The 13,088-nt window shown below is 40.3% G+C and overlaps 1 protein-coding gene across 9 annotated transcripts in view; it reads right to left on the reverse strand.

Annotated features, from left to right (window-relative positions):
* The window catches only part of birc6 (baculoviral IAP repeat containing 6), a 137,812-nt gene extending 128,790 nt beyond the window's left edge, over window positions 1–9,022 (reverse strand). For all 9 annotated transcript variants that reach the window (XM_034682615.1, XM_034682616.1, XM_034682613.1 and 6 more), the window contains exon 1: window positions 8,583–9,022. In XM_034682615.1, the coding sequence (XP_034538506.1) occupies window positions 8,583–8,793 (211 nt within the window). In that variant the 5' untranslated portion in view covers window positions 8,794–9,022. The remainder of the gene's footprint in view (window positions 1–8,582) is intronic.
* Between the last annotated feature and the right edge of the window lie 4,066 nt (window positions 9,023–13,088).

Raw genomic sequence — 13,088 nt, forward strand, 5'->3', positions numbered from 1 at the left:
ACAAGAAGGCCAGCTTTCAGTGTTCTCATAATATAAAAACACCAAAAGGATCACATGTCTCCTAGCCCACATCACAGGTGAAGCTGCCTGTTACCACATCCTTTTAAGAAAAACAAACATGTCCCCGACAAGTAGCGCTGTCAAACCTGTCCCTGCAACATTAAGGTCAAAAGTCTAAATCCAAACAGTCTGAATTTCTTTGGAGTTTTCTTGATTTGTCTTGGCCTGAATTTAAACTTTCCTGATTCACTTTTCCTCTTTACAGCAGTGATTATCAAACCTTTCAGTCGGCGACCCCCAAAATAAAGGTGCCACAGACTCACGACCCCCCTGTCCCTCGAGGTGGTTAAATGTTACTCAGAGCCACGGGCGAGCTCTAACAGGCCAATCAAAGAACAGACATTAGAGCAACACTCAAAAACATAGCAGACTAAAAACCATAATATTATTCTAAAGTATTTTATCAAAGGCTAGAAGTCAAGTCATGTTTTGACAGTAGCAGTGATGGGACCATTTGTTATGTACCTGCACAGATGAGTGTGTTCACCTGTGAGCTTTCCTTAAAGAAGCTTCAGTTAGCTGGTCTGCAGAAAGTGAGTTCTGTGCACATGTCACTGTGTTGAACCTGCTGCCTCTGAGGCTTTTGTTCATTTTCGGAATGGGCAATGATTTTCGAATATTCAAATATTCTTTCACTTTGTGAAAACTGAAGAGATACAATGAATATTTTCTCACTTTAAAAGTACAAATTTTCATCTTTTCCATGGTGCCTGGTTGTAATACAGTATTCCCGCCAGACGGTGGCTATAGGGCATCTTAAAGCTGTTTGCTAACCGCATTAAATAACAGAAGAATAAGAATGCTAATTGCATTAAATAGCAAAAGAAGTAGACAACATTTGCGCAGCAATTTCTCAGTTTCTGAATCTCACACTATTACACATGTATTTCCAGAGACTGAGCATGATAAACATGAGCAATTGTAAACACACACCGACGTAAAGGTCGAGACAGACGCCGTCAGTGCCCGCTACTAGCAGCACCTCGTCCTGCTGCTGGTTAACGAGACTGTCACACAAATGGGCCGTTAACGGGACAGGTGTGTGTGTGTGTGTGCGTGAGTGCGTGCGTGTGTGCGTGCGTGTGTGTGTTTTTGTGTGTGTGTGTGTGGGGGGGGGGGTAAAATTTGAATAATCGTCAAATAGATGCTAATGATTATCAAATAGTATTTTTGTAGAAAAGGCCCCAAAGTTATGTTAAATCCTATTTGGTTTCAGTTATGTTTAAGTTATGCTTTCACTTTCAATGTGGGAGGGGCTTCCCCAGCTAGTGTTTGACTGTGAGTGAGTGAGGCCATGCGGTGATGAGAGCTGGTGCAGTGACAGACAAGTGACAAGAAGCTGGATGTGCGTGAATGAAAGAGTATTAATCTAAAGGATAATTGTAATAAGAGAGTTGATTTAATTTGATGCTGCACTGTAAACTGTTATTAAGTCCCCTTTTAGAGTATAGATGTTCTCCATTGTTCATTTCGTAGATTTGCAGACACTCTTGCTAAGCTAAGCTATAGTATAAAGAAGTGTGCCATATTGCTTTACATATTTAAGACATATTTGTTGTCCTTTTTCTTTGTAGAAAACCACACACCCACACAGTCACACGAAGTAAAACCCTAATCAACCAACTTCCAACTCTCTGTGTTTTTCGTGCTCTCGAGCACTTGGCCTTAAGTGGTGTTCTGGCCGACACCCCTGTGTGAACCTGGTAATACTACACGAACTAGTGTCCAGACTAGTGTTATCAGCATTATCTCCACTACAATTTTGGCGACAAAAGGCGGCAGAAAACTAATGAAACATGTTTTATTTCTGAGGTTTTATATCAAATATAACTACTAAATATGTCTTTATTTTTAAAATAGTGATTTAAAAATATATTTTAGAATGCAACTAATGACCGCCCTATTACTGTCCCTCGACCCCAAAGGGGGTCCCAACCCCCGCTTTAAGAACCACTACTTTACTGTTGTACAGTGTACAACAAAATCCATTTACTAGAGTACTCTGTCTTTATTCTGTTCTGTTTTATATATTTGCTTGAGTTTATTTTTTTCTGTAAAGTGACTGAGTACCATGAAAAGCGCTATACAAATCTGATCAATTATTATTATATTATTATTACTATGATGTCATGTTTGGTAATAATTCTCAAAGTATTTGTAACAACATTTGATTAAGAGTTAACTTGTGAAGTTTTCCACCTGACAAAATAAAAGCAATGTTCATTTTTAGGTCATAGTGGGTGAAAAGGGATGATGTCACATGTTACATACACATGCTGATCTGACTGCTCTGAATACTTTTGGACTAGAATCCTTTCATTCAGTAATTTCATTCTGTCATGGTTATAATAAATGTAGATTTGTGTCTTAATCCCGATACATTCAATTGAGGAGACTGTGGATTGTGATGAGCATTGTATTCCCAGATTCTCATCAACACATAGGCCTACGTTACACGTCTCTGTGTAGTGTAAACATCCCATCAGGCCTCAGTGTCGGGGAAGCTTTTGTGAGATTCTGACCAAAACACAAATCAATAACTTTGGGGGAAAGACACAACAATCAGTGATCGAGTGTAAACTGAACTTCAGGCAGGTCACTCACACTCCAGCACGCTCAGTCATACTGAGCATTCTTCACACGTGACCCACAGGAGATCTGGTCCTGGCATCCTCCTGGACTCCCACACTGCCCTCATCAAACAAAAGCAAGACTAGATTTGTACTTTGGGAAATATCTGTACTACATAAGCTTTTCTTTAAAAGGTTATAATGTGTAGAAGCTCAATAAGTCTGCATCTCTAAAACTGTTCACCTTATTTTTGCACATCACACATTTAGCATAAGGCTCTACAAAAACAGAAACAGAGGATTTCTGATTAGTTCTGCTTACATTGAATGTGCATATGCATATTGTCAATACGTTTGTAATACATTTTTAATTGTAATTGACTCTTTTTCCACTCTAATTTGTTGTTTGACTCTGTAATAATGGCGGAGCCTTTTAACTGCTTATGAAACAGATTGAAACTGAAACTGATTCCTCTTTATGACCCACAAAAACAAACAAGACCATCAGTAACGAGACCAGCAGTTCCTGTATTGTGATTTTTGTATGCCTGACCTCACTGAGAGCGATAAGTGTCAAACAGAAACAGCCTTTCCTTACTTTTACAACAGAAAACATGAATGTTAAAGAAATCAGAGTGAGATTTTTTGTCAGACAAAAAGGACTTTGTGTACAGGACAAGATCAGGAAAGTGAAGAGCTGTTTTTCTGCCCTGTTTGTCAGTGTTATTGATAAAGAAGTCACACACAGGACAGCAAACGTCCACTGTGTGACTGAAGTCCATGTGTTGGGTCATTTTGGAGTATGCACAAAGTTTACTTCAGAGAAATAAAGACAGAGTAAATACGCACAGAGGGATTTAATCATATCGGCTGTTTTTACCAGAGAAATCATATATGAGTTAATGTAACAACCAGAGTCTTAACTTTGCTCACATAAAGTTAAGGTTCTTTAGTCTGGTCCTCCTCAATGAGTCCTACAACACTGGGTGGGCAGCATGGACAGCAATGTAAAATACTCCTCTCTACATAGGAAACAGATGTGGATATGAAATACTCGTCTATGCCAAATTCCACCAGATCCATGTCTGGTCCATCTCTGATCCGTCACAGCACCGGATCTGATAGGTTTCTATTCAATGTGTTAACTTCCACTGTATCCGCTCCATTACGTTTGGGCTCCTTCTGATCCGGCAGGTCAAAGCCCCCTGGATCAGATACACAAGACTTCTATTTTTGACGGATGCCGGATCACAACCATAGACTGTAAAAAATATGGACGTAGTATCCGTGACGTCACCCATCTGTTCCTGAGAGCTGTTTTGAAGCAAATCGACGGACGCAGCCATATTGGTAATGCGGAACTCAACTAGGCAGAGTGTGACGTAGTGTGAGCCTCTTAGCCAATGGCTGTGTGTTCCCGACCGGGATTCACGTCAGTCATGTCCTTATTTGGGCAAAACTCATAATATTAATATCTACTTAACCGTCACGTTAGAAAAAAATTCACCCCCCGTACAGTGTATGCCATTAGAGAGATTAGCGTTGTAGGGCCAAGCCGTTTTTTGAACCAGGCTGTAAACATGTTTATTAATGCTGCAAAGATCGTCTTTTTCCCATTCATATCTATGTGGTTTCCGGTGTTTCTGCAGCCAGCCTCAAGCGGATTTTCGATGTATTGCAGTTTATATCACTTCCGCATTGGCTTCATCGTTTGAGACCGGAGTTTGCCGCTTGATCACAACGCATCAATCTCAACAGAGCAGATGGAGCGGGACAGGAAGTCAGGTTTCACCAAAACAAAATGAAAACATCCGGTTAATTTTCAGAATAAAACACTGTGTTATCACCTGATCGTATTTCACTTAACTACAACAACAAACCGTCATGATGAGTGGAGCCAGGCCTGGAGTCAACAGGTCAGAGGTTTTCAGGGGACCAGAAAGACAACATGGATGAGGAGAGGAGGAGGAGAATCCTTGATTCAGTGATTAGCCTGGGAAAACTTTGGTCACATGACTCCAGCTGTTCGGCAGTCTTTCTCTGTGCTGCGTTCTGAAAATGCAATCGGTGGGTGTTGATGGACTAGAGAGCACGGAGCCGGACCGCAGCAGATCCAAGACGGACCAGACACGGATCTGGAGGAAGTCCTGTTTAAGACTAGGCTGCAAATAATATCCATTACCACCAAGTGACATGAATGTGACGGTGCCACAGACATCAACCCTCAACTTCAAACCAAAAGTCTCTAAAAGGAACTGAAATTAAAGTGAAGGTGAAGTAAACTAAAGGTCAGACAGCTCAGTGAGACTGAGAGCTCTTATAGAGTGAAGTTTCACTTTTACATTTACCTTCAAAACAGTAAGCAGAGAGAAAAAACTTCAACTTGGTAATCTGAAACAATCCGCCTTATATAATATGTTATATTGAGATCGGCTTCTGGAGGGCTTATCATCTTTTTTTAACACTCTTCATCACAGTAAATGCTTTACCTGGTTTGTTTGTTTACGTTTATTTATTAAAATATGTGTACAGTATTAATTTCTTTAAATAAAGCTCCTCCATCCACACTGACATCGCCCTCTACAGAACAGAGCCACATTCACCATGTTCATCTGTTTAGGTGTAACACAGCAGAGAGGAGCGTTCTGTGTGGTAGTACCCAGGTGAGTATGGAGCACAGTCTGAGGGTTCTGAGGTGGGCGTGTCATTCCCTAGACATAGTTCAGTTTGAGGTCTTTGTGCTGTTCTTAGTTCGATGTGGGGTTAAGTGTTGAGCTGGTCTCCTGTTTCTCTTTGCATCAGGTCTCAATACTTCTCGACACACACTTTTACCATAGTTGTTGGCACTGTGGTCATTAATATGTTTTGTTTCTCTGTTTTTGGTGAGTGTCACACAGTGGTGTAACAGCTCTTCAACATGAGTCTGATCCTGTTTGAAGTTTCCCTTCACACTCTTACAAGTGTTTTATTCATGGTGGATTTACATTTATTCTCTGTTGATAACATGATTAAGAGTTAAGTCTAGACCTGCTCTTATAGTAAAGTGTCTTGAAATACCATTTTTAAGGAATTTGAAATGTAAAAATTAAATTGACTGATTGATCGTAGGGATGTAACATTATCGTCAATAACAAAAGCGTCTGGATCCTGTCGTGGAAATGTGACAAAAGTGACAGTAGGTTTTGTTTGAGCAGCAGTTGAGTAAAGCGGAGGGAAGAGGGACCTGGGTGACAGAGATCATGATGCGTGCCCTTCATCCTTTACACTCTGCTTGCTGTCTCAGATCTAGCACAGCGGAGATGACGACCACCAGCATTAGAGGCGAGGGAAACAGAGACGATTTTGAAATCGTGGGTACTCTGGCGGCTTTTCAATCCGACGTGTGGAAGCGTTTTATTTTCCTTGTGTCAAAACCAAGCCGCAACCTCCGGTCGTGAGAATTGAAGCCAATGCAGAAGTGTTAAAAACTGCAGTTTCTGGAGTGCCCACTTGAGGCTGGCTCCGGAAGTACCGGAAACCACATACACATGGATTAAAAAAATACGATCTTTACAGCAGAAATAAACATGTTTACAGCCTGGTTCAAAAAACGAGTGTAGTCTGGATTGCTCATTTCTCGATCGGCACACACTGTACGGGGTCGAATTTTTTCATAAGCCGCATTCTTGAAGATATTAGAATTATGAGTCGACTTGATTGACAGGCGGGAACAATCTAGCTATTGGCGAGGAGGCAGAAAGCCGCCTCTTTACCTCACACTAGCTTGACAGCAGTTATGTTGTGTTCAGCGTTTCCAATATGGCTCCCGCCGACGATTGGCTTCAGAAACAGGTGGGTGACGTCACAAATACTACGTCCATTATTTAGTCTATGGTTAAGACATGAGATAGGAGTAAAGGTGATGAGGGACAATCAAAAACACAATATGTAGACACTGCCAGACTGCAGTGATGTAAACATCAGGGAATACACGTAATATGAGAAGTCACTTGGGAAATTGTCACGACAGAAAGAATCGAGAAGAGGAAAAAAACTGACAACACAGGACGTTCCTGTTTCATACTGACTTGATTTTGTTCAATGCACTTAAAAATAAGGGTGTAACGATTCATCCACTACATCGATGTATCGATTTATATTCCAATGATCCGAATACATCAATCTGTGCTCGGCAAGTTGGCCTTCCGGACAACATATATCGATCTAACATTGTTTTAAAAGGTAATAAATCCATTGTATCAGCACTAGGAAATAACACATTGGATTTAAGCACGGCAGACTTAAAATTAATGTGTTTTTTTTGCACTTTTAATGATAAAGACGTTAAAGTTACTCAATTCAGGCTGACGTCGTCGCCACGCGCCAGCACACAACAAAACACAGCATGGCGGATGGCAGAGGAGAAGCCGGTGAGCGAGAAATGATCAAGCCACCATTGCGGTCCAGTGTGTGGAAACACTTTGGCTTTTACAAAGACGGAGATGTTCTAAATAAGTCGCTCTCTGTTTGTAGGATATGTAAAGGTCAAGTAAAGTTACCACGGCAACACCACAAATCTATCCAACCACCTACTAAGGCTCCATGGGATTTCACACAACGCCGACCGTCCAGGCACCTCTGGCCTTTGGCTAAAAAGTTACTGAATCAATTTCAAGTCACTGAATCGTTGCTGATCAGATCATTCTAAATGAACCAAGATCGTCCTTTAATCATATCAGCAACCACGAATCATGATACGAATCGAATCGTTGTTAAAAAGAATCATTACACCCCTACTTAAAAATGAATGTAAAACTATGAGGTGGGTAGCAGCATGGAGAAGGTTAGAAAAAATAATAGATGTGAGTATGACTTAATTTGTTTACATAGTCCTCCTGGTACAATCATTACATTTTATGCCGCCTTAATGTCCATTGTTCAATAAATGTGTTTTTATTTTCTTGCATTTTATTTTTTTAAATAGCATTAAATATTGCACATTAGACTTGCTATGGAGGTATCATCATATCATGGGATGTTGATATGGTTGCATCCCTGACCGATTGACTGTCAACCATTAGTGGATCTGGCATGACGCAAGATGTAAACAAATGGTGACCCTTAAAAACAATGCAGAGGACGGTCACAACATCGGAGTGAAGGCGTTATGGATGTAAACACGGCAGAAAAAGACACGTCCAGTGTTACAGCAGCACCGAGGTGAGCCTGGAGCTCAGTCTGGGAAACTCATTTGTAAATCTTGCGGAAACTTGCTATGTCCTGTCAGCACATTGTAACAGAACATTGTGTGCTGACATGTAACACCTACAGAAACAAGAGTTAATTCAGACTGTTTGTTATATTGAATTAGCCCCAGCTCCTCTTCTTCCAGCCTCTGCCCTGCTTTATGTCACTTTCCTCTCACGGATGCCCCTCACACACTGACAGTGCGCACTGTGGGGAGGAAAGTTAAGCAGCCGGAGAGCCGCAAGCTAGCTTACTGGCTGCTACAGTAATTCACACACACGCTTCAAACGCTACCTTTGAGTTAACTAAGCAGAAACAGGCCTGTTACTCCATAGTGTCAAATGCGAGCAGTGAATTCAATGACATATCGTGACAGACTGACAGGGAAGGCTGCCCAGCTAACTAGCGCTGTGCTAACTTCACTAGCTAGCTGTTAGCTTAATGGAAGACATGTCATGTTGCAAACAGACGCTAAACATGTCGTTGAAGAGGTATTTAACTTAAGTTTTCATTTCACCCCATTTTAATAATGATGCAAAGAGTGTGTTTGTGTGGTTAACTAGGGGAATCAATGATAAATGATGTAGGCCCAAAGATGAGTGGTGTGAGGCGCTAACGTTAGCCGCTCCTCCTGTGTCGTGTTTGGAGTCTGTTGACAATCCGAGTCTGCTTTGTCCAAACTCGGACTCTAGTGTCAGAGAGCCGTGAGAGAGCTGTGGGGCTCACCGTGCAGCGCTGAAGCCTGAAGAATGGCCCCCGAAGTGCCGTCAATCACTTTGATACTGCCGCGGCTGGTGACGGCCAGGATAGCGTTGAGGGCCGGGTGGTAGGACAGGCTTCGCAGGCCCTCCTCGTCACAACGCAGGCAACCGTCTCTCAGTACAATCCAGTCTGAGGAGGTGGACGAGCCGGAGCCCGGCGAGGCCGCGGCCGCCATCTTTCCTGATTTTCTTCCCTTCCCTTCCCTTCTGATGTTTGTTACGATCCGACAATACGCGTAATACTGCTAAATCTACGAGACTAACTCCGAACTATCTCTCCCTGCCACTGCTGACTCCTTCTGCGGCTTCTTCTCCTCCGCCCGTTACCGCAGCAGTGGCTATTCACCATCAGCGCTGAGGAACTCCAGGCTGAGCGTCCTGTCACAGAGACGTGAGGCGGACGGCGCTAGCGTATCTATGTCAACTCTCGCGAGAACACCGAGAGCGAACGAGAGGACAGACGGACAAAATAATAGAAACACAACTGCTCTGCAACAGTCTTCATTGGTAAAGGGTTTGAATGAGATATAATATTTGTGACTGATCTGATTGATTTTTTATGGTTCTTTTTTGAGCCACGCAGATTTAGTTGAAAAATCTAATTTAAATTGTTCACAAGCCTTTAACAAAATATGTAAAGCAATTCCTCTACCCTTGATCCACTTGATTCAGAACTGTTAATCAATATTACTGAATCTTGTTTTTGTTTGTTTCAACTTTTTTATTTTCAGAAAAAAAGGTACATCACAAAGGTACATCAAAAAATATAACATCAATTCCTGTTAATGTGTTTTACATGTTGTGCATTGCATTTCAAATGAAAGTCCAACAAATAACTCCAATGTCAATTTTTGTTATTTTTGGTACTCTCCATAGGGGGCTGGTAAACTCCATAAACATACATATGGTTTATGTGTCTGTTGAGGAGCTGCTGTATCAAAATGAGTTGTCTTTCCCCAGAAATTAGGGTTACCATATGTTTCTTTTATACTTCCAAACCATTTCTCTTTTGCTGTGGCTCAGCATTTAAATAACCTTTATCAGATTTGATGATTTAGTCACAGACTCTCCCCAAAAGTGTTTTACTTTGCTTTCACAAATGTGGGAATGAAATTGCATTAAAATGTACAAAACAGTGAAATTTATCTTGCCCGGCCGGGAAGCTCTCTGGTTGCTCAGCACCCCTAAACATCCAATCCTAGAATCGCCTCTGGGTGGATCTATGTTCCTTCTGAAATAATGAAGTTGAAACTCTGGAGCATCTATTTTTTTCTCTGTCAAGTCTCAGTCTTATGGTCAAATATAAAAAAAATGGGTTTCACTAAAAAGAACTGATGTTCCATCTTTTGAATTACATCATATTGTTTATTACATGGATGATTGGGCTATTTCAGTTTCAGATATTATTAATATTATTTTATTACTGGGTAAATACCATATCCATTGTGCAAAGTGGAGAAATTATAAGCCCTCCTTTCCTGGTTTTATAAATGATTTTAAGTTATTTTTTCCGACCCGAATAAAACTACAGACAAGAATTATTAAAAAATTTTTTTTTTTATTTGAATTATGTATATATGTATACATGTGTATATATAGTTATGTGTATATTTGGATGTATATGTGTGTATGTGTATATTAAATGTGTATATATTTTCTTATCTTTTCCCACTATTATAACAGCCAAACATGAATAGAAATTTGAAATGAGACGTCCCCTTGCCCCAAACTGTTTTCTATATACGGACTAACCAATCAGCTATATGCTACGCTGAACTTTGATTGCCTCTTTTTGTGCCTCTGCTCTGCTTTATATTGTTTTTGGATGCCTGACTCAAAATGTTCAATAAAAGAAAAAAACAACTGTTCTGCAACACTGTTTGCTTTCTTTTATGAGGTGAATAAAAAGTCACAAGAGACCCATTTCACATCATGTCCACCCTGTTATCTGTGCGTTTTTTGAATATCCAGTAAATAAAGTAAACAAGTAAATATGATGCATAACTTCAGGGTTCATGCAATCAATTAAAAATGAGATCAAGTGTCATCAAAACCCCTTCTTATCCTAAAATAAATGTACCTGTTGAAAGTATATTTGTGCCTCAACATAAAATCATGTTTCAAGATTATGCTTGCTCAAGATATGTTGTCAAAATGCATTTCTAGGGTACAGTTAGGGACATTTTATCTCACAGAAAACATGAGTATTAAAATCAAGAATCAATCAAGATCAAGAATCAAGAAAGCTGTATTGCCAAGTGAGCTCACATACACACAAGGAATTTAACGTGGTGAATGGAACACCGGTACTTAACAACAAGACAGTAGGGACTATAAATACTGTAAAAACCTAAATATAAAAATACTTTCTGTACAAAGAAGTTTATCAGTACTATTTAAACTTCTTTGTGCAGAAAGACGACACAAACAAACGAATACATATGTCTAAGCCAGAGTGCACATTTAAGCATATTTATATAATAATAAATAACGTTATGGATTAAATTACAATATTGCACATTGTCATTGAGGTATTGCACCGGAAATCAAAGTATTGCATGTGTATGTAATATTGCAAAGGAGTATTTAGTGAGTTACTGTTTGATTGTTCATGATGGATATGGATGGAAAATGACTGCATTCAAAATGCTTATTGATAAAGATGTTAATGTCCTGTAAACAGGAGCAACATTTGGGCTTCTGTCATATGCAAAGTATGAGTCCAAAATTATGATATCCTTATCCTGACCAGCATATGTTTCTGTTAGTTAACCAAGCCTGCCTTCAGCTGAAATGAAACTGAAAAGTGTGAGGTGTGACCCAAATGCTAAAACGACTCCTCGAGAAATAAGTCAAAACAAAGACCAAATCCTTAAAAGTCTTAAAAAGAGTGAGACATCTTCCATCGGAGTGTGACCCCTGCTGTGTGGCCAGGAAGAGCACCTTAAACAGTCTCTGTGATCCACCTACCAAGCAGGAGGCCTCAGCTGACTGCCAGCAGGTATACAGTCACATTATTACAAGGCTGTGTTGTATGCTTTGTTCTGATTGGTCAAGACTCCAAAGCAACAGCCTGCTACCTCTCATGAGCAGATTGTTGTTGTGAAGACCGCATCGTTGTTAGACTCTGGAGGAGTAACTGTGATCACAGGAGGAAGCAGGAAGAAGTCTGGTGCATCTGACTTTGGTGTCTCCGTGGTGGGAAAGCCAAGAGGAGAGATGAGAGCAGTGGAGGAAGGGATGGAGAGGCAGAGGACAAAGAAACTGATTGGTATCCTGTTTAAAGACTGATAGTTGGAAAAGAAAATGTTGCACACTCAAGTTAAGAAAATTATGAATTGTCCCAGGAAGAATAGCCAAAGCTTATGCTGGCGCTAATGGGGATCCTAAGAAAGAAAGAAAGAAAGAAAGAAAGAAAGAAAGAAAGAAAGAAAGAAAGAAAGAAAGAAAGAAAGAAAGAAAATTGTGTTGAAGTATGTAGCCATGTGTTAAAGAAAATAATATATAGGGTGGAGGTTGCACCCTTATAATAAGACCCCACTGCTTTTCATTGGGGTACATTATCCTTTGCTTGAAGGTACAGGGTTTAGAAATAGGAATATATATATATGTATATATATATGTATATATATATACATATATATATCTTAAGTGATATTTTTGGGCATTTTAACCTTTAAAGGACAGGAGAGCTGAAGAGAGACAGGAAATGTGGGGAGCAGAGAGTGGGGAAGGACATGCAGTAAATGGTCGAGGCTGGAATCGAACCTACGATCTCTGCGACGAGGGCTTTAGCCTCTGTATATGGGGCACGCGCTTAGACCACTTGGCCAATGGAGCCCCGAAATAGGAATATTTTGAGATATCTAGCAGTCAGATACTGGACTGAAAAACTCCCTTACTCCCCCCTCCTGTTAGTGAAGTGATGGTAGCCTCTGAGGACATGAAGCTCCTGTGAGGCATGATAAGTATGATTCTCTATTCATCAAACTTTTACCATTAAAAGAAAACCTACAAATAAAAAACCCTTAATGCAACCACTTCTTCCCAGTCTTCCTCTTCAAACCAGTGCATTGCACTCACTAAATACACAAACATGTATGTGACTAGTTTTTCATTCTGTGCCCCAGTAGAAACATGGCGGTGCAAGATGGTGGCCTCTGAGAAAGAGGACTGGTCCTGTGTAGATTTAAAAGGCTCCTTCTAAGTGAACAAAACATTATTTCTTTCTACACTAATTTAAACATGGTTAAAAATATTACATTTTATTTCTACCAACCCTGTTCTGCTAGAGGCCGCTAAATCCTACGCACTGTACCTTTAATGTCAGCTGTAAAATAAAAGCACAATGAGAAAAACTGCGTGGTCATCAGGCAGAAAATAGCTTGTGGTTTTCTCTCTGTTGTTGAAGGTGTGAGGAGTGTGACAACTAAAACTACAAAAGGATCAGATCTGTCAGTGTCACCTGAGC

The sequence above is a fragment of the Notolabrus celidotus genome, chromosome 4 (assembly GCF_009762535.1).
Source record: "Notolabrus celidotus isolate fNotCel1 chromosome 4, fNotCel1.pri, whole genome shotgun sequence".
NCBI classification, from domain to species: domain Eukaryota; kingdom Metazoa; phylum Chordata; class Actinopteri; order Labriformes; family Labridae; genus Notolabrus; species Notolabrus celidotus.